Raw genomic sequence first — 22,914 nt, 5'->3', positions numbered from 1 at the left:
GCTTGATCAGTGATGTCTAGAACAGAAATATCCCTTGTTTCATTAGAAGATATATTTCATATTGCTCCTCCCATCCAGAAAATGCAGGAATTCCATCACCTGTACCCTGGTTGGAGCTCTCACGACTGCCCACAGGTAACACGGAAGCCTCACGCACTTTCAGTAAATCCCTTGAGAAATTACTGTAAAGTACATACTGTTGATGTCTGCAGCAGCAACCTACAGAGTCTGAAACCATTAGCCCAGCAGTAGAAAGAGGCTTGTATCTTTATGTTTCAGGGTCCCCATACCTGTGTGACTTTTGCAATTCTACATCACCATAACTGGCATTTAGACATGGCATATATTAGTTCTGTAAGTGCATGAGAGTTGGGCCTAGTGTCTCAAGCTACTGAAGTGCTTGGGCACACCTGGCAATCTCTCCAGCTCCGCATAATTAATGGTTCAAGCACAGAAAATAGTTCTGGCTCATTATTGGTTTAGACCTGATGGGTGAGGAGCAAATAGCCAGGAAGAATTCTGGTGTTCAGCACTTCACACACTCACACCTCCTACCTAATTATCATGTACTATAGTGTAATATTTGGATACAGAGCCAAATTTTCTGTTATTAATAGCACCTTAAAATTAATGTACATATGGCTGCCATGTCTATTTTCCAAATGTTCCCTTCCTATAAAAACACGTTTACTTTTCCATCTATAATGTAAATGTTGAGCTGTATTTACATAGTATTTCTGTAGGGCTTTTTGCTCACATTAACCATATAGAGAGTTAATTTTCAGCACTTCTCACATTCTACACAGTAAATTCCAGTTAATCTATTTTCATCACCATTAAACAAATGCTAGTTGTGATAAGTAAGACCTTAATGCAAGTATTTCAATTTTCACAAAATTTCAGGGTTTTCTTTTCCATGAGATTAGATGCACATCTTTGGCTTAAGTTCAAACTGTTGTGTTTCAAGCCAAATGTCATAAAAAATGATGTAATGAGATTCTCAAATTCACACTGGGATTTCCAGTTAGCTTCCAGTTAACTTAAGTAAGCCTCTTGCACATACAAAGTTAATTACCATCATACTGCTAAAGACGAAAGAAAAAATCCTAAAGTACACTTCATTCACATGGTTTGCATGACTTAAAACTTCTGAACTCAAATTTAAAAAAAAAAAAAAGAGTACAAAAGAATGTGGAAACACTGAAATCCCTCTTCCCTTTGCAATGCTAACAAAGATTTTTCAGCAGCTTGCACAGCAATTTAATCAAGGATGCTAAAATAATCAAGGTGCTGCTCAGCGATTAGTATGCAAGCAATTGAGGGGGAGCATGGGACTTGTACTGACTAGCAACAGCTAACGCCAAAGATGGCCTAACTTTTGCAGTGTTAGCCATACACATGTGGCTCCAGTTTACCAACACTTCTCTCAGTTTTCAGAGACACGGAGTAATGGAATTCACCCAGATATCCAAGATAACTTCTTACTGCTACTTTTGCCCGCCCCAACATAGGGTACATCTGTATTGGGTAATTTATATTCTCAACCCCTATAAATAAGTTGCTGATGAAAATCTACCCATACTTCAAATGCAGCTTCCTTTCAGAAAGGCACTTTCTGCAATTGCTCATCCTCTCCATCTACTGCCATTTCATTACTTCCAGCTGTCAAAAGAACGATGGAACTTTAATTCCTCTGATAGTCACCAGCAGGGATAAGAGCTCACTTGTAGCCCTACTATGTAACAAATTAACTCTTTGGATTGTGTAAAGTTCAATGGGAAGCAAGAATGTAGCCTCTTACCTTCAGAACACAGCTTGCCAGCATATCCAGTGGCTGAGCAGTCACAGTGTGGCTCACCATCCAGAAGGAAGCAAGTGCCACCATTTTCACATGGGTTTTCTGTGCAGAGCCCTTCCATTTCCAGTCGGACCCCTTGACTGCCCAGGAGCTGAGGCTCAGAGTTGCCGTATTTCAGATCCAGGATAAATCCTTGAAAAGGAGGCTCACTTAGAACACCATCAAGGGTCAAGGCAGCAGGACGGATGTCCAGTGGGACTCCACCAACAAAAAGGTCACTGACAATATTCATATATTGGCGTTGTGGACGCACCTCGCCTGGCTTGGCTTCACCATCCAGCACCAGCACTGTCCGAAGGTGATTGCGGCTGACCATCAAGAAGTGCCAGTTGCTGTCATTGACCTGCTTGTCTGTGATAACCGTAGTCTCCGCACAGTCCACACTGAACTGGAGCTGGATGTGCCCATCAACAAGAGACAGACAGAGGAAGTCACAGACACCACCGTCATCAAAGTAGAGAAGCAGCCCAGCAGAGACATTGGTCTTGAACTGGAAGCTGAGTTCACTCCTAGTGCTGGCATCCCAGCGGAGGTAGCGGGCCCACTGGTTGGGGATGCCCATGAACTCCAAACCCAAACAGAGACCCAGCAAGGAGCCCAGAAGCAAACTCACCTTCAAGGTGAAGTAGACGGAGTGCAGAGTGAAGCCCATTGTTTCAAGAATCAGCTCTTCCCTAAGAGAAAAACAAAAGCCACGCTACTGGGAAGAGAAGCCCAGCAGTCAACACCAGATGTAAAATCCAATGGGAAGAGGAGGAGAGTACAGAAAGTGACAAAGAGAGAGGAAGTAAGTGGAAAGTGAGATAGCAAGTATATGCGACCAAGAGGAAATGTCTCCTCCCTAAGGAAAGATCTCAATTATCCTTTTAGGATCCAGAGGCTTTTATCTCAGAAGTATGGGGTATATGAAGTGACTTCTCTAGTCGGTGTACTTTTGTGAGGGGAAAATAACCCACAGGTGACACTGACTGTTCCAGGGAAGAAGGAAAGGCAGAGCTGAAGTCCAAGCCTCAAATTCTCATTTCCTAGAAGTGATTGCTGTACTGACAGAGGCAGCAGTGAGATGTAGGAGAGAGCGAATGCATAAAGCACGTGATCCTCAGGACAGCAAAACCAAAGTCAGTCTTCATGATGCACTGGTGGCTACCCAGCCCATAATTCACTGCTTGGCACTCACAGAGCTTGCAGGACCTGTATGGTCAAGAGAAGAAAAGAAAGGAAAAAGTTAGTTCTACTACTCACTGTATCTTTACCATGAAGCTTATTAACATCTTGCCCATAACTCATTTACATTTCTTGATAGTCTGGCCACTTCTTCATGCCTGCAATTGTCCTCCAAAGTGTCAAGGACATCTATGTCCGCAAAACTAAGAGGACCAAACAGAGAATTCACCAAGTAACAATTACATCTCAATGAAAATGCTCAGGGCAAAGACCACAGTTCCTTAGCATACAGAGGAACTGTATACAGAGGAGCTTGTAGAGCAAAAGAAGACAATATCCAAACTTCATATTCCCATACTTTCATTATGTTTCCTAGCATTAGAGAAGACAACTCTGCTGTCAGTTTGTCATGTAATAGCTGCTTTTACTTTACATGTCTTGCACACTTCAGAAGCTCTAACAGAGACCTTTGCAACCTGGGAACATGTGCTATGCAAATTATATACAGCAACCTGCAGCTTAGAAGATAGGAAACTTGTAGCTTAGATGATAAGAACTGCCTAAGCACTTAATCACTTACCCTGGTCTAGTGGTTTTCGAACAGGCCAAATTCACGCCTAGCTAACATTGGGCAATCCCAACCGCCTTCAGTGAGCAGGAGTAACACCCGCTAACACTGGGATATACTTCACTTCTGCCTGTTTGCATGTGAGTGACTGTATGTCTGGGGTAGGAGGATGTTTTAGGATGAAAAGAAAAGACAGCACAAAGTTAGGCTTCTTCTTTGAAAATCCTGCTTTAAGAGAAAGTATTCACTTGAGAAAATGTGTTGTGCTGCGGACGATGAAAGTTGCTGGGGCTGTGGCTGCTGTTGGTCTGACCAGATGCCTTTCAATCCCACTGCCCACCCTGCTCCAAAAGAGAAGGCCCACTGACACTGCAGAAATGGGCAGTGTAGTAAAGTTTTTGTTTGGTAAGGGCAGAGGCTGAGCAGGAGAAGAATCACAAGGCAATGGAGATGACAGCTCACACAGTCACAGCCTCTGCTGTACCTGCCCTAGGGACCTGAAGAAGCCATAAGTCTCCAGAGCTGTCAGTCTGGCATATTTAGCCAACACAAAAACCAAGTCATTTAGAAAACAAAACAGATCAATTAAAAAATACCCCACAAGCTGGAGAGGAACATGAGCTTTCAGTGCCCAGTGGAAACCAGGCCTGTTTCCCGCAGCTGCCTGAGTGGAGCTTGTTAGCTAAACTGCTATAAACACAAATAAAATCAAGTCAAAACCAGAGGGAAGATAATTCCTTTTAATTGTTAACAGCTTGGCTCAGGAGAACGGAAGGAGGAAAAAGAAGGTGTTGGGAGAGGTGTAAAATGAAGAAAAAAAAAAAAACAAACCCAAACCAGTTCCAAATGCTCAAATCATCTGTCTTCCCAATAATCACAATGTTGTCTCAGTTCACAGGGGGTTTTGGGGGGTCTTGAAAATCAACTAGGGACAAAAAGTTTGCGGCTCCTGTCCATTTACCTTTCTCCTCTGTGCTCCCTAGCGGCTCCACTAAAATAGCCCATAACTTACGGAGAGTGAGAGGGAAGGAAGAGAGAAAGTGATGACCCAAGCCTGGAATTATTGATGAGATGGGAATAGGAATATAATAATGTGTGTAAATTAGCCTGTGATGTGCTCCTAGCAGCTCACAGTTCCCTGGAACATTTAGCAGCACTGTAACAAAATTCACTTCTCCATTGGACAGCTCTGTGCTCAGTCTGAGCTCGGATGGGAGGCAAGCCCAGCATGGCACCAACTACCCACTGCAGACAGGCTCTTGCCACAGCTTTTGGCTCTCCTGGGCACGGTGGGTTGCACTGTCTGCATCAGAAGTAGCCCTCAGCCTCACTACACTTCTTTCCCTGTTTTAGAAAACTAACTCTGTCAGAACCAGTGCTGTAAATCACAGTAGCAGGTGTGAACACACCTGAACCATAGATGATATGCATATGCCCATGTACCACCCAATCTCTCCCAGCCCTTGACTGCTGAAACCCTGTTTTATGCACACAAAGAAATATCAGTCTCCATGGGTTAATTCAATTCTTGGGATATTTCAAAGGCATCATAAAGGGAGCAGGCTACCACCATGGTACAGATTTCTGTAACATCAGTACGTGTTCACTGGGAGAGAGCAAAAGCCACAGCCAGCAAGGGAAAACAGACAAAAATGGTGAAACAGAAATAGCATTGTTGGCTGAGGGAAGCCAAGGCAAGCCCTCTCTAGCTATTTTGACAGAATATAGTGCCAGTTCTGTTTCAGAAGGGGAAGAAGACACAAACCCCATGAAATATAGGTGTCACTTTGCTTCATTGCCTGTTAGACAGTGCAGCTCAGGTTTTGGGAAGGCTGCCTGCATTCAGCTGCTAAGCAGGCTGGGACGACCTGAGGCTTCTCCAGAGCTCTGTCAGTACCCATCAGTCCTGACCCATGGTGCTTCCCACTATTCCAGTTTTGTGTCCCATACAGTTCAGCATATGAAAGCACATCTCACTGCACAGTAGCATACTGTTAAAGCAAAACTCAGGAGTCCTAGTGTCCTTTTTGGCAGTGGCCAGAATCTGAATTCTAACCTTGAGTGAGTAAATCCTGACACAACAAATCCGTGCCTCACCTATTTCCCACAATGATCATCCAAGACATACTGAGAATAAATAATTTTCTGCTCTTACTGTTTTATTTTTAGCATAAGTACTACCCCAGCAGCCTCATACAGCACTCTGCTACCATAGCAATACATTACAGTTTGGGACAATAATTACAGAATTCCATCATATTTTCTTTATATATATTATTTCTGAGAAATCTCAAGCTTTGTCATGGTGTGAGCACATCTGACAAAATATGACTTCATGATGGACACTGTCTCTCCTAGTCACGAATTAGCAACACCCCTGTTCCAATTCCATCTATTGCTCACACAGAAGGTCAACATAACATGTATTTTCTGTGTCATATTTTTAGTTTGATCTGACTTAGAAGCATGAAACAAGACAGCCAGTTGAATGTGTTCAGCCCTTGAACAAACCACTGGGCAAGGTCCTTGCAGAGCATTTCAAATTCTTGCTACCCTGAAAGAATGAGAGAGCCAACAAGTTATCCCCCAGAAGCCTGCGCCACCTCCCTGGCCTTTCAGAGAGCTGAGACAGTGAGGAACCTGCACACCGAACAGATGGCTCAGCATCTCACACATGCAAAACTGCTGTAGGAAATACACTCACACTATTGAAACATCCCACTCACAGGGCTGACAAAGTTGCACAACTTTCCAAGTTGAGAAAGGGAGGCAGCTCTGCCAAAGTGCCATGGGCAAGTGCTACCCGACAACCACACACCTTCCCAAACTTGAGGACAGCCCATTAAAGCCAGGAGGTCAAAGCTATCTGCTCAGCAGCCCACAGAGAATGTCTCACCCTTGCTTTGGAGTGGCTTTCAACCGCTTATCAGCTGTATGTGGAAAGTAAGTGACATTATCTAATTGCTAACTAATTTCCATAATTACTGATTGGCACACTCCATATGCGGGGTTAATATCTTTGCAAACGTCTCACAATGCACCTGCTTAGGAAAGAGGGTGCGAAGCTGGGCACAGTGCTGCTCCACAGCTTATTTATCCAACTGCACAGAAAGGTTGTGGGAGACAAGGCTGTCACTCCTTGCCCTCCCTCCTCCACTATCTCCCTCTCTGGCTGCCAATTGTTTGAGGATGGACTTATTTGTATTTAAAAGTGTAATTTTCAAAATTTTTTAGCGTAGAAAGGATAACAGAGTCAGAGGAAGGCAAGAAAAGGCTGGCTTTGCTCACAATTCCCTGCCACATCAGCCCACTGCAAGCCTGTGTAAGTCCTGTTATTGCACTTAAGGATACAGGACCAATTCCCACTGGCTCACTGATTGGAGGGGTTTGCAGTTCCCCTGGTCTGACACTCCATTCTGCAACCAAAACTATTCATTATGTCATACTTCATGTGGAGGGAAAAACATATTTTGATCACCTAAGATTCATATATTTATACCCCATATTAATTCATCCTTGTCCATGCCTTCACAGTAAAAAAAAAAACAAAAAAAAAAACAAACAAAACCCAATGGTTTCCTTTATTCCCCAGGCCCTTCTGAAGCAGAGGAGTTTTAAGAAGATATAAACAGGGCTCTAATTTGGCTCTGCATCCATGTGTGTTCCTGCAGTCAGCCCAAAGCACAGCAATCAGATCATTACAGCTCTACGACATATGCTGCTCAAAACGATCTAGTGAGATTCACAATCAATAATTAATATTAAAAGCCAAACTTGCCAGCGGCAGAGATATGGGAATTAATAGGATTTATTCAGCCTGTCTTCATTCATCCAGTTCTCTAGTGAGCAACAGGCTTCTTTAGGCTCGCATCTTGAGTGTGGGTTTCCACAGAGACTCCTATCTCTTAAGCAGAAATCTTCCTGCCTGGTCTATTCCCAGCTGAATTGTGACTAAAAAAGAAAGGAGGGAAAGAACAAAAAGAACCCTCTTCCAATAAAAAATGCAGATGTGAAAACTGTGAGTTGCTGCTGCACTATGGAAAAAAAGGAACACAAAAACTCTACTATGGAACAGCCTCCTCACAAGGATGCATGTTGAAATGTTTACAGAGAATTGAGAGGGGACATGAAGGCTTGAAATTCAAGAGACTAGAGAAAACTACCCAGATTAATTTAGGTTTTAATTACTCTACCAACATTCGCATCTCAACTACAAATCTGAAGTCTAGCATCATCCTCTTGTTGGGCTAGAGAAGACTCTGTGGTGATGCCAGAAGAACTAAGCTGAAAGAAATGGGCTGGAGGCAAAAGGGAAAATGGGCTCTCCCTTACTGAAGAGGCTGGAAATGAAACTGAAAATGGGGTCTTTGTACGCAAAGAGCTGAACAAACCCAGCTCCTGCTGAAGTTGGCACTTCATGGGATGCTGTGCCTTACATGACTGGCTGCAGGGATAAAAATGGAAAAGGGAAGAGATTTACAGTTTGGATATAGAGACATGTGGACATGAAGGCCAGCATCTTATAACTGGGAACTGGGGGTGACACAGAGCACTTGTTGACCTCTTCTGGATGATTTCCAGGGATATAGTATTCATGCCAATCTCTAACAACATCATGAGAACCACAATTGCCCTTGCACCCTCCCAAGCCTAAGGAGTAGACATTCTATGTTCAGTGATTCTTGTGAACTCACTGCTGATATCTTGCAGGCTTCGGTTTTCCATTCCTGAAAGTGGATATGGAGTTGCTCAAATCTCCTTATCTGAATTCAGCACAAAGCTCCCTAGGAAGCAGTAGCAAAAATCCTGTATCAAAGCAAAAAGCAAGAAAAGGAGATGCTACTATTCAGGGAGGCCAAGGGTTGCAGTCCAAGAGTGTCCTCTTAAAGAAAACACAACAGCTAGACTTTCTTTGTCTTTGCTGTCCTATAGTGGATTAGGATATACACATGATGCATGCATACGTCGTTAGCCACGATCTACAGGTAGGCAGTTGGGTGGCTTCTTGGTATCTGGGTACATGGTTTGCAATGAAGCAGGTTAAGCCCATTGCTCTTCTCCCTGTCCCTAGTTCTCACCTGAAAAAGGCCTGAACAACTGTTTATGGCAAGTTTACTTTTAGAGCTCACCTCCAGAAACACTGGGTAATACTCAAACTATGTACCTATGCATGAGGGAGCTGAGCTCACATACACTCACAAGACACACAGCTGAAATGCCATCAGCCACCTCAGGAGGAATATGAGCAAGCTAGTAATGTGTTCAGTTCAACAACAAGCACGGGTCCGCAGCAGCACAGCCTCACTCTTCAGAGCTATTAGGCTGGGAAGCCATCTGACTGCTGGAAGAGTTAATATTTTATAATAATGGCCCTTCACAGTTCTAACCTCCTGAGCCTATTTAAGCAAACAATTCACAACCAGAGCTCCTCAAATCTATACTGGAAGGAGATGGGTTAAAAGCTCTACAAGGGACAGTGTGACTCCCTTCTTAAACACTCTCCCCTCTGCTTGAGAAGAGGCCATGTAGCCCACCCGAGTGACCTTTAACTAGCCTACCTAGCCCAAGCTCAGCATGAATGCAATTTACAGACTATTTCAGCTCTCCAGCTTTCTTAACACAAAGAAAAATCAAAACCCAAGCACAATGGAAAAGAAAGAGAGAGAGAAAATAGCCCTGCAGAGCAATCACGTCTGGGACTCTCCGATAGCTTTCTGTTCTGTTCCAGGACACAGAAATGACTCCTAGTGTGTTAATTACTCCCATTACCACAAACTCTTCACTAACAAGCACTAGCTAAAAGGAAGTGTTGGCAGTAGCTGAGCAGTTATTGCTCTGTACTGCCACACAGGAGAAACCAGACTCCACCATCCCCAAGCTGGTACTAACCACAAGAGCAATTTTTGCAAAACTCAACAGCCTTTATTGTAATTCCCATGGCAGCTGTGCTAGGAACACCGGCCTTTCCTCAATTCCAACATTGTTAAAAGAGAACAAAAATACCTGCTTTTTTTAAAGACTTTGTAGTTCAACAGTTGGAGTGTTCTGAATCATTACCATTTATTTTACTCCTATAGTTGGTCTGCTTCTGTCCCTCGCATCCTCTCCTTCCTGCCACCAAGAAGCCTGGATAGATCAGTAGTGCTGTTTATTCTATCAAATCCTAATATACCAAATGCAAAGCCTGAAGCCACACACATCATAGCACAGAATTTTAGCAGGGAATTCTGTGAATTTGCAGTGCTGGCATTATTGATAAATGGCAGAACTTCTTCAGATCCCTTCTTCATATCTGACACACACACTGTATTCCATTTCCTTTTAACAAAAATCAAGCCTTTTAAAAATGTGTTCACCATTACTGCAAATTTAAGTTTGAGTATGTCATCAATGCTTTCAAGATTTTCCTAACAGTCTAGAATAGTTTACTTTTCCCTCAAAGCATATTTGATACTGCAGAGACAGGCCAGTATTACATATTACTCAGAGGAGAGACACAGTTGGAGCATAAGAGGCTCCCAACTTTGAAACAAGGAGAGGGAAAAGTCACCATTGGCACTGCTTAATCAGCTACTTAGCATTAGGAAGGATACAGATCTGTTAGAGCAAGTCCAGGGGAGGGCCACAAAGATGACCAGAGGGCTGGAGCACCTCCCATACAACAACACACTGAGAGAGTTGGGCTGGTTTAGCCTAGAGAGGAGAAGGCTCCACAGAGACTCTCTATCAGCCTTCAGTACTTAAAGAGTGCCTACAGGAAAGATGGTGAGAGACTCCTTATCAGGATAGAACAAGGGGTAACAGTTTTAAGCTGAAAGAGGGGAGATTTAGATTAGATATTAGGAAGAATTTTTTTTATTGTGAGGGTGGTGAGGCACTGGATCAGGTTGCCCAGAGAAGTCATGGATACCCCATCCCTAGAGGTGTTCAAGGTCAGGTTGGATGGGGCTTTGAGCAACTTGCTGTAGTGGGAGGTGTCCCTGCCCATGGCAGGCAGGTTGGAATTAGATGATCTTTAAGGTCCCTTCCAACACAAACCATTCTATGATTCTATGAAAAGGTATAGAGCATAAAAAGCATCAGTAAAATAAAACTAATGGCTGGCACACCAACCAGTAACATCTTGTTCTTCCTATCTGTCTGTCTGTTCATCTGCTTCTTCCATTCAAATGTATTTTTATTTTCTGTTTCACAGCATCTAGCATAACACAGTCAAGAACAAAGCTTTTAGGCTCTGCTCACATACACATAAATAATTTTGATTTACTGTACTTGAGCTAGCACTAAAATGCCTCTACATTCCAGCTGGCATATAGCATTTCCTTTTTAAAAAAAAAAAATTAAAGAAAGAAAAAAAAGCATATAAGGACTATCAAAAAAATAGAATAAGAACAGAGGTTAAACTTATTCATTCCTTCACTTACAGATCATAGCCAATTCATACTTCATTCAACATGTTTTTGCACTCCTGACCCTGATTTCCATTAAATCAGAGAGGTTTGCACGTTTTTAAATGTTGTGGTAGCAATAGAGAGGAAACAGATGCACTCAGTTTGGTTATTTTACTAAAAACATGGCATGTATAGGGGGGACACTGCATCTGGCCAGACTTTCCTGGTGTTAGTATGGCTAGTAATTCATTTAGGTCAGTCCCTATAGTGTGGTGGCTCATGGGAAGATGAGCAGCATCCACTTAAAAAGAAAGAAAGGGCCCAAAGACACCTGGAAAGTTACAGCGGATTTCCCCATTATGTAACATGTAGCACATTCAATGTTATATTGCAACTTCATAATCTCATGCAAAAATTGCCAAGAGCTTCCCACAAAGCAAACAAGGAAGAGCCAAACCTAGCAAACAGGTGTGATCAGCTGCCCACGGTACAGGGAACACTCGGCTCGGTTCCTAAGCTCTTTAAAATAGTTGACTCTCTGTTTACAGACCAAATGGGAACGCCTTTCAGGGAGCTCAGTTAAATAAAGGAATTGAAGTATGAGGGATCTACGTTCACACAGATCTTACAGTCCTTGATGATGACCATCATGAGGGAGTAAAGACTCTAAAAGCTTGAACCCACTGTGAGATGAGGTGTGAGCTTTCCAAACCCAATTCTTCCCTTACCACCACCTCCAGAAAAAATGTTACCTGTTGTGGGTATGTACACAAGAGCATGACAGATTTCCCTGGCAAATCACTGCATTCTGCCAGCTCTCTGCTCTTTTCACCTTCTAGCATACAAAAATTCTGCCAAAATTCACTCTATGCTGCTCTCCTCACACTTCTACCTAAGGGCTGCTGGGGGGATGTGACAAGATATTACGCATATACAGGTTTCTCAGTTCCAGTGTGCCAGGAATGGAAGTGGAAATCTTTGCCAAAACAGACTGCTAGGAAAAATCTTTGCGTGTAGGTGTCTTGGCTGGAAAAGGATAATACGTTAAATGGCTCGGGATATTGAAAACTTTACAGATCAACAAGGAAATGGCTTGTAGCTTTGCACAATAGGGACCAGTTTTTAAGCTAACCAGCATTTACGGCACAGATAAGAAATGTTCTGGGCACGTTGTACTTGTGAGAAGCAATTTCAGCCTGGCCTGTGCCTGCAGCACTGCATGGTGACCTGTCAGTGTGCACCAAGCAATCCTCTGCCTAACCCAGCCAGCCTGCCAGCAAGGCTGGAATCACAAACCTGCCACTCTGCTGCAGCAGTGCCCTCACAACAAGGACTGAGACAGCTCTGGTAAAGGCTACCTAGGCTACCAAGCCCTAGGGACCCTCAAAGGAGAAACACAGTGCTTATGACAGTATCTCCTTTGAAAGGAAGGTTGAAAAGACAAATCTAGGCTTAAGAGCCCTATGAGTCCAAGAGCCGAGAGAGTGGAAGGAGTTACACACAGGACATGCGTTTCACTATTCTTTCTTAGTTCATGTACATCTTCCTGAATTGCGTTTCTATGCTTCACACTATTTTGCCCTACAAGTTTTCTCTCTAGTTATACCTTTTCCTCAGAGACTTGCTACTGTGAAATGTAGAAACAAACATTAAGATGTGCAAAACAAAAAGATTTTTATGTAATTTAAGTATGAAGGATTTATCTGTTTATGTCAGTGGAACTACCCAATAATGAGGTAATGACATTTCTCAGAGTAAATAAGACCCAAGTAGTCAAAATGGCAGAGAATGGGCACATGTGTCAAAGCCAAGAGGAATAATCATACACATAGGGTGACAAAGAGACAGACATTAGCTAAAATAATAAGTCCAGAGAGTGCATCCTGGGCTGTCAGAAGTACTTGGGCATGACTGCAGGAAGGTGGGAGAACAGCACAATTGCCAGCACAATCCAAAATGAACCTGGATAAAACCACTAGGAAATAGTGTAACAGGGAATAACCCTTCACCACCTGAGAAACAGACTGAGAGGCACCATACCAACACTCTTCTATTCTCTCCATGTATTTCAAGTCATTGCTGAAAACCCCAAACTAGGCAGAGGCATGCCAGGGCCACAGACCCAGGAAGCAAAGCCTGTCAGCCAGCCCAATAACCTCACCAGCCCAGGGGAAAAAAAACCAAACAAACAAAAAAAAACCCACCCCACTAAAAAACTAACTAGCAGCATTATGGAAAGTAATGCATTTAGAGATGAATTCAAATTTTCTAACGGAACGCTATAATACCACTGGAGAAGACATGTCTCTTTATTTAAGCATTAGTTGCTACATATTGATAAATCAATCAATCACACTTGGCACATTTAGAAAGACCTAAAAGATATATATATATTCTCCTGCAAATGTTCCTTTAAAAGTCAGATGGTCTTTTAAAAAGCTTCCAGCCTTGGGACTCATAGTGCAGTGCCCTGGAAGACAATTGACATTCTGAGTGACTGGGCTGTGAATTCAAAATCCCAGCTGAACCTGCTCAAGTCAGGATTCAACATCACATACTTTAAAAGTAGGAAAGAAAAAGACAAAAAAAGAGAAAGCGAGGAAACTACTTGAATTCCTGCAGTTCCCCAGGACAGAACCTCTCAGGGTATAGATGCAACCGTGGGTCAGGGAATATGTCTGTACACTATCTGCACAGGACATATTTTGTGCTTTACCAAACTAAATACGAATCTCTGTACTGTTAGCAATAAAGCTGTTTGCTATGAAAGTCACTAGTGAAAACGAAAAAAATATTATATTGAGGTATGTTCAGTGATTTTTCTGGTTTTAATTAAAAAAATGAAACATTCTAATTTACCTAGCTTTAGTTATAGCAACTTTCAGTCATTATTTGCTGTTTCGTTTTAATTCTTCTGAGAAAGGAGCAGAGAATAGTAAAAGTGGGAAAATTGAGACTGCTATATAAATAGCTCTATTCCTAGCAACTGCATAACTCTTCATTTCAAATAAATTTTAAATGCATTTCCATACCTTTCAACAAAAAAAATCTGAACATTCTGAACAATACATCCTTTCTGCTAATATTGTTTTCATAGTCTGAAAAGCCATTGTTTTGACAAAAACATTATGAGCAGTTTTGCTAACAGCACTCACTTTTTCCCTTTATTCCAAGCCCAGTGCCTGAGACTGCACCTGGCTGGGAAGTCCTGAATAGCTCCAGAGATCAGTGACGAGGCAGTGATGGGTCTCATTTCTCTTTTGCACCAATTTTAATCTCCTTCTTCCAAACAGATCTTTTGCTACCTGCTAGTAAACCAGAAGCCAATGTGAAATGCTGCAGGTTTAGCCTTAGTTTCTAAATTAAACCCTTCACCAGAAGCAACAATGATTCTTCTACTGTCCACCAGTAAGGCGAGCAAGGAAAGAACAAACAACACAACACTCCACACATAAGGAGACACTCTGCCTAGGATATAGATAAAATACATGGATGGAGAAAAAAATTCACTATTGAGAGCATTCATTCCTGGGTATACTGAGCACTCCAGCCTCCCACACCTGTCATGAGTACAAAAATAAACCTGGCAGAAACAGGGGGGGGAAACACTTAAAAGGAAGATACCTGAGGTGGTCATAATAACCTGGCAGAACTTCTGTTTCTAAATTGCATTGAGTAACTGAGATTTAGAGGTAACCATGGAAAATTATTACTTTGTACCACGGGCAACAGATGGTTCCTGCAACTTGGCAGTTGCCAGATTTTGGGCCAAATTTCTCCCCCATTTAACCTCATCACATGTTAATTTAACTCACTTTGCCTGTGGTACCTAGTTATCGGCTGCCAATATTTTGCTGCTCTGTAGTTCTTCATGCAATAAGATTCATGTAGTAGCAGACAGGGTACACGCATGAGTCAGAAGAAGACAACTTGTGACCTATTTGTGTGGCCTCGGGCAAAGTGCTCTTTCAGGGGATATAGCTAGGACTACAGCAGCCACATTGTAAAGTTTAATTACTGATTGTAAAGCAGTCCACCCACTCAAAAGTCAAGCTAACATAAGAGCAACCTATTTTCCTTTGTGACATTAATAGTCCCATTTCAAATTAAGCAAGAGAAGATGCATCTATAAACCACAGCAGATTTTCTTTTGTTACTTCTGATGGCTTTGCCCCAAAAAGGCCCAAGTTTACTCAGCAGGCAGGGAGAAAGGCAGGGCAGTGGTGACAAGAGGGGAAGCATTCATCTGCCTCAACTCCTGACCCACATCCAGCTGCCCTCGCACTCCACCATCACCAGACGACTTTTCACAGCACAACAGGTTCTTCCAAGTTCCTCCTCAGCACCTGTCATGAAGAGCTGACATGGCCAGCACCTCCCCAGGGACTGCCATGTCTCGCCATATGATACGTCCCTCCTGTGATGCAACATGGGAAACAGGAGCACTCACCTGCCTCATTTAAATACAAATCCAGTGAATCTATACGTTGGTCACTTTGTGTTTTAAACTGGAATCACAGCTAATGGTGCATGCACTGCTCAGGCAGGAGATCTGCAATACTTCTTTTTCTCCCAAACACCCCTAATTCCCCTAGGGCTCCAAAAACAGGTGGTCAACCATGTGGGGGAAAAAAAGGTACATTTAATTCTATTTTTCATCAATGGTCATTTAAACCATTTGAGAAGCTCAGAGGAAGGGAAAGGCATAAAGTCAGGCAGACTGCTTGAATGCAGCACTGCCCAGCACTAAGGATCACCTTAGTACAATGTCGTAAGGTTGTATTGTAGATTCCTGCATGTTCCTCCAGATTTCTGGGGCTATTAAAAGTCAAAAATAAAGGTAAGTTAAAAAAGGTATGCATCTAATGGGAGAAAATCCCTCTATGCATTTAATTAAGACCGACACAAAGAAAAAAAAGCTACGAAGTGCATGCCTGTCTATTTAAGTTAGCCTACAAGAAAATACAAGAGTTTAGCTATGTTGAATTACAAACGTTTAAAAAAAACATGAAAAGCTGCTTTCAAAGTAGCCAGTTTTCAAACATGTGCAATGTGTGCTACTGTTAAAAGTAAAACTGCATCCACAGTTTACAGGAAAGGGAAGACCTGCATCACTGTAAACTGCTTTTAAAGAATCCCTAACGCAGGATTTCCTATGAAGTTAAATGAAAAGGAAAAAGGATATGGAAAAATACATCAGCCTACCTCAGTCTTCCAATTACTTCACAAATACAGGCTAGAAGTAGTCACCTGTTAAAATATACATGTTGATAAAAGGTATACAGTTACTCTGCAGCACTGAGCCAGTATGTTGTCTTGGACTACAGCTCACTGTTGGCTTTCTGTCAGATGTCTCCCAAGAGAATCCTGCACAGCTTCACCATGACAAACACTGCTCATCCAGGGCAGCAGAATTAGAGCCATTCAGAGTATGTCTCCTAAAATATCCATTCCCAATAGCTTTTTCCAGCTAGTGGGTGAGATTAAGATTGCAACTGTACAAAACTACATCTGCCATTCCCTACACAACTAGTTGACTCTAAACCACAAGACTGCAGGCTATTTCATGATGATGAAAATAGAGTCTGAGGTAACAGTACCACAGAGGCAAGAGTGCATGATTGAGCAGAGAAGGCAATAGTGGTGTTCAGCAGAATATTTGCTATTTAGGTAAGTAATAGTAATAAAGTAAGAAAAAAATGTTATAACCAGCACCAGGAGGTGGGGGGAATATAACGAAAAAAAACAACCACACTCCAAATCAACTGATTTCACAGACTTCAGGAAAAAGCTTAATCTTCACACTCATAAAAACTAAGAATCCCAAAACCCAAAGGGGCATCATCCCCTCCAACAGACTATGCAACACCAGGCTGAGAAAACTCTCCTGTTGAAGGTTTTTCCCAAGACACCAACTAGATACTGATCCCTCTAGCCATCCCATGCAGTGCATACCTTCCTCCAGTACTTCTACACTCAGAACACAGGACCCTGCACATTGAAATCAGCCTGTCTTAACTGCAGTAATTTTGCATTAAAAGAGGATAGTGTGTGCTCCTTCCTTTCTCCCTCACCAGTTTCTTGCTTCAGTGCCATCTCATCTTGCCCAATGCCAGAGCAGAAGTCTGCCTTCTGCTCAGTCACTTCACATCCTGCTTCTTAACACCTAATAAGACAATCACACAATTTTAACAAAGCCACTCCTCTCCTCTCCACTTCAATCTTGGCTATAACCCAGGAATTGGATCCCCCTTCTCTTGACCACTGTGGGTTTTTACAGCACTCCCCACCTTAGTCCTCTTCTCACAAGCTGAGCAGTCCCAGCCTTTCCATATCTCTTCACAGATATTACTGAGGGTCTGGCAAACTTTTTCCCTTATTCTTCTAGATAGGATAATGAAAACTGCACGGAGCTAGTAATTGCATCATACTGATTTGAGATCTTGATGGGTTTTATAATGCAAAAAGGAACCAAATTAACTTCAGAACAGGAAGTACCCAAAGAAAACCCAAGGTACCCCCTGCGTACTATTCAGTCTAATCTGTGGTCCCTATTAACCTGAGTTCTCCTTTGGTTCTTTTATAGCTTATATCTTCGAGATATTCAAGTGCGTAACAGTAAGCAATGTGATTAGAATTGATCCAGTAAGTGTCCTATCCTGCCTCAAGGGAACAATTACACTATGTTCAAATCATGAAATTAAAGTACTTGATTCTGAACCAAAGATACAAAGGTAGAAAGCCCTGCTTCCATACTTGTACGAAACCTCCCACCCACAATATTTGTCCATAGATATCGTATAATAATTATTTATATATACACTCTAGTCTGCTACAAAGGTGACTGATGGAATCTCAAGAATAGTAGAAAGCAAAGTAGCCAGTGCTACACGTGGGAGCTAAACTGAGGTGCTGGGCTGCAATGTAAAGCATACACTTTTTTTGCAGTTATCAAAGAAAATATTCACCAATCCATTAAAGGTGATCAGGTCAGGGGATTGTTTTTTTCCTAGTTTTAGGTAAGAGATTAAGTGAGTTTAAGATTTTTCTTTGACCACAAGCTTTCTTTAGCTTTTCACAGGGGAATGGAACTAATTCCCACTAGAAAAAGAGTTTTAAAAAAGTCCTGTGGCAAATAAATAAAAAAATAGTCCAATTCCCTGGGACCATAGGTTTAGGAGCACCAAAGCTACGGCTTCTGTCAGACAGCAGGGTGGGAAAGAATTGGTGAACACAGAGTAAGATGAGGCCTATATCTTGGATCAATCATAGTCTCCTGTAAAACAAGTAATATTTACTCATCATGCTATTAATCATTTTGTTATTTCAGTGACTTCAATATCCCCACTTCATGCTCCCAAGTTGGTGTTTTTCCTTTCTGGAGGTCTATCCACAATATTAATGGCCCAGAAAAGAAATTAGTTGTTCCCTTTTTTAAGAGCGGTGTTTGACTTTAATTACATTTGTACTTGCTTGGGAAATCAGACTTCACTCTCAAGAGGGTTAAAAAGGGGAAAGGGAAGGGGGGAAAAAAAAAAAAAGAGAAACAGAAACAGAAAGGAGAGACCAAAGTAAGTCAGATTAATTCAATTAAAAGTTTCTAAGCTCCTATCCCTGAATTTTCAGCCAAACCCACTACTTAGTAATATGGGAGGACTGTGTTTTTTAATTATTTTCTAAGTTTTCTTTTATCGGTTATCTATTCAGAAAATTGCTGACGTTACCCTTCAAGCAGACACGGTTATCAATCATTAGAAAATGCTTTCATCTGGAGCTGCTCATAAGAAATTGAAGTCTTTCCAAGATGAACTTAATGCAGACTGATAATAGTTCAATGGAGAGGGAAAAACAAGCAAACATGAGGAAAGTCTGGTTACCTTTTCTTCCATGTGGGTTATTACTCAACTGAAAAAAAACAGAGCACTGCAGTCACAGTGCACAGAGAAGATTCTGCAGAAGTGGCTAAGAAGCAGTTACAACAAAGACTGCTCCATGAAAAATGCTTTTGCTTTTTACATTTATTGTTTTCATCTCTTATGACCAAATTTCTCAGTGATCCAACACTATGTTGCCTGTCCAAGCTGTATCCATGACTGCCAAAACATTTATTCCTAGTTGGCTAGTCTAGTGCTGAACAGCACTCAGCAGCATGGTCAAACCTTCATCGTCCATTCCTTTCTCCCTCTCCTGTACTTCCCTCTTCTTCTCCCAGCCTTTCATTCCTCTACCCTTACCCCTCCTCATTCCATTTTAATCAAGGTTCTTTCCTAATTAAAACAAACAAATATGAGGAAGCAATTAACGTTTTGAAGGAAGCAGATGGTGCAATAGTGCCATTTCATTATTGCATTAAGTCTTAACTTGCTATCACTTCAAACTTTCTGCACTTTAATTAAGCGCTGTTACAGGCAAGTTCAATGGGCTCTAGAGTAGGGTTTATCCGATTAGCTCCTGAAAAGCTGATGGTGCACAGTGCAGGCTGAGCGTGCTGTGCAGTGTACAGCTGGAAAGGGCAGCCCCTGGGGCCAAAAGGGACCAGGAACTTCCCTTACACATGCAGCACGCAGGAAAAGGAGCAAGTGGGAATTGAATGTCAGTGCTATGGCAGAAATGTAAACCAGCCCTGCCCTTTCATCTTCTGGAAGAAGTTTTTCACTGCCCATGTCACAAGACTCAATGATCGTGAATTCTATGTGCACATATTTTAAGGGGCCATGGTGACTTTCAATGTCCATGCCATCCTCCCAGAGGGGGAAGGAGTGAAGATGATCTCAAACGTAGGTTAAAGAAATTATTTATAGCTTTCAGGCCCATTTATCACCCTACCATCTCCTGCATTCCTTGCACTTCAATCCTCAGTTTCTATTATATCCCCAGACACAACGGACCGACAAAGAACTGAAAGGAGCTTGGATCATATAGAAAACTACACCTGGAAAAAGGGATTTTTCGTTTTTTTTTTTTTTGACCTTTGCAGACAAAGTAAGCATCAAAGAACAGTTGTGTCAGCTAGGGTCATCCTCTCACTTGGCCCCCATATACACATGCCAGAAATGTGAGCAATCCAAATTTACCTCTGCCCTACCACATTCTGGCAGATAATCCATTACTGTTCACCACCAGAGAGATGAGTGTCTCTGAATCCCACTAGCAAACACCTAAAGAAACAAAAACCACTGAGCACGATTCAGATGGACAAAGCCCTATAGATCCCAAGCTCCTCTGCACAGAAGCATCTCAATTCTCTACGCCCATATGAGGGAAAACATATTGCATCCAATTTATAGATATGAATGAGAACCACAGACAATATTTGTGATTCCTAGGGTCACACAGGGGCCATGTTGAGATAACATTTTTCTGTTTCTCTCAACCCCAAAGATCATCTTTTTTGTATAATCAAGGTTGGAATATGACTCTTGGAGGATTCACAAATTACAAAGCCAAAGAACATCCCTGGGGGTCATCTTGCCTGAGAACTCTGAATTAATTTCTGTTTGAAGTGGGAAGGGGTGGGGGCAGAAATCCATTCCTGTTTTAAAGATTTCTCTTAATGAAGAGTTCACAACAAGTCCTAGAATACTTTTTCAGGGCCTAATTATCATAATAGTTAAATATGTGCATTTTATTTCTAGCCCAAATTTAGTTCCTTCAGCTTCTAACTACTTGATCTTGGTATATACCTTTACTCAACTGGAGAACCATCTATTGTAAAAGCCCCTCTTCCTCTCTTAAGGATAAAAGACAACATGCAACACACATTTGCTGAGGGATGAGACTTAGTGTCCGGGCATCTCTTCATACATCAAAGTTCCAAACTCAAACAAGGAAACCATTAAAAGCCATACTAAGAAATGCAACCACAGCATGTTATAAATAATAATATTTTCCTTTTAGGTCTTTCCCTTTACAGTTGTGCCACATACAATGCATATATATTTATTATGTTGGGTACTTAAATGTGTAAAATTCAGAGATTATGAACATCCAGTTCCCACTATAACCATGATTTGGCCCCAAGTACAGATGTAGGATTTTGCATTTTCCTGTGGATTTTATCATAATTACAACCTAAAGACACCATACAAAGAAGAGAGAAACAGAACAGAAACTCTCAATTTCCTGACTTTAGGTCCTTAAATTCACTGATTATATTATCACACAATAGACTGTTCTGCACACACAACAGGATTATCAACACAAGATTCAAATATTTTGGTACGTATATATACTCTCCAACTAGAAGTGCATTTACACATAATCATTTCGCATCTATCCTTATTTAAGGCACATTCAAGTTCATATGTTAAGTATTACACACAATGCTCTCAAAAAGCAGATGTGTTCATATCCACATACAATGAAAAAACCTGCTACCTTCAATTATGCTCAAGGAGGACCTATTTTGTACTAAGTGTACTATCTATCTGATTATTTGACCCAATAAATCAATTTGGCCATGCAATGACATTAGATAGATGCTTAACATAGATGCACTAATAGGATGCAGCAGCATGCCGGCTTCTGAATTAAATCTGACTTGCCCAGTTAATCTTATCCCCAACCTATGAGACTAAGAAAATCCCACCAATGCCTCTGGAGCAAGAGTTGAGTCCATGTTGCCACAAGGACCATTATCTATTAACCGTGCCCTGAAAATCAGATCCTTCTGTTTTGTAAACACCCCACAATCTAAAAATTTATGTAGAAATTTAAAATGCAAGAGTTCCGTGCTAAGTCCTGACAGGTGGATTAGCACACAAACCTGGCAATGAGCTGTTTTACTGCAGTACCCAGAGGCCCTAACACATCTGAGGCTTGCCTCCAGCCATCATGCCAGAGAGTGGTTAGACCTGCTTTAAAACAACACATGCCATTCTTGTGACCTATGCTTACAAAGTCAGAACCCAGACGAAGCAAGTTTCAAGAAAGTCTTTGAGGATGAACCAGACGACCCAGAGCCTATTACACATGAAGACACTAAGACAATATGGCACCTTTAGCCTAACAAGATAAAGCCAAATAGAGATGACTGCAGTCTATGAATACTTTGGGATCAGGGAAAAAGAGAGATTTAAGCTAAAGTGCAATACTGGCACCAGAACCAAGGTGCATAAACCGACTAAAATTAAGCATATACTGGGAATTAAAATAGCATTTCTAACAAGCAGCAGACTGAAGCTCTGAAATAGCCGTCCATCCAGAAAAGAAACAGACATCACAAAACTAATGGGGTTTTATTTTTTATTAGATATATAGTTGCATGTCATGGGACTCAGGAAGTCCTCCATAGTCCTGTGTTCGTACACAGATCAAGGTAAATATTGTAAAAAACATATAAGAAGGCACAGTCTGAGCCCCAAAGGGTCACAAATATTAAAGGTTTCAAGACAAAGCTGAAGGATGGTGTGGAAGAGAAACTGTCTCCAGTGTACTGTTCCAAATAATGTTTTAAGTCTCCAAAATAGCTCCAAATTGTGTATGAGCATATGCTCAGGTCATACAGCTTCCCTTATTAAACAGGCAATTGGAGTAGATCATTATAATGGCTACTTCTGGCCTTAAAATCCACGGATCACATGGCAAGGTAGAAATGATACAAGCATCAACAGAAAACCTACTCCCATTCACTCAGCTCTCAAAACCTTACAACTGATTCAGTTCTCAAATATTTTCCTAGCCAGGAAAACAGCCTGACCTAGGGCTGCTCCAAAGGTGAAATATAGACTCCAATACATCTGATCTGTATTTGGTTAGAGACCAGAGATACCTTCACATCACCCATTTTTCGCACTTGTCTTTCATCATCTAACATGATCTGGAGAAATGTCAGTCCCTAGATAAAATAAAAGAATACACCACTAGAAGTCAAAGGCGGAAAGTAAATATAGTAACAATAGTTTAACATGACAAAAAAAAAGCACTTATCCTAA

General features: G+C 41.7%; 1 protein-coding gene across 29 annotated transcripts in view; it reads right to left on the bottom strand.

Moving 5' to 3' along the window:
- The window catches only part of NRXN3 (neurexin 3), a 998,348-nt gene that overhangs the window by 946,203 nt on the left and 29,231 nt on the right, over window positions 1-22,914 (bottom strand). For 28 of the 29 annotated variants that reach the window (XR_008449915.1, XR_008449916.1, XM_054066539.1 and 25 more), the window contains exon 2: window positions 1,802-3,049. Coding sequence is in view for 27 of the 29 variants with exons in the window: in XM_054066539.1 (XP_053922514.1) it covers window positions 1,802-2,510 (709 nt within the window). In the remaining 2 variants the exon portion in view is untranslated. 29 annotated transcript variants of the gene reach the window in all.

Source organism: Cuculus canorus, chromosome 5 (genome assembly GCF_017976375.1).
Source record: "Cuculus canorus isolate bCucCan1 chromosome 5, bCucCan1.pri, whole genome shotgun sequence".
In the NCBI taxonomy this organism is placed as follows: Eukaryota; Metazoa; Chordata; class Aves; order Cuculiformes; family Cuculidae; genus Cuculus; species Cuculus canorus.
Note: the sequence above shows the minus strand (reverse complement) of the source record. Positions and strands in the feature narration are given on the sequence as shown.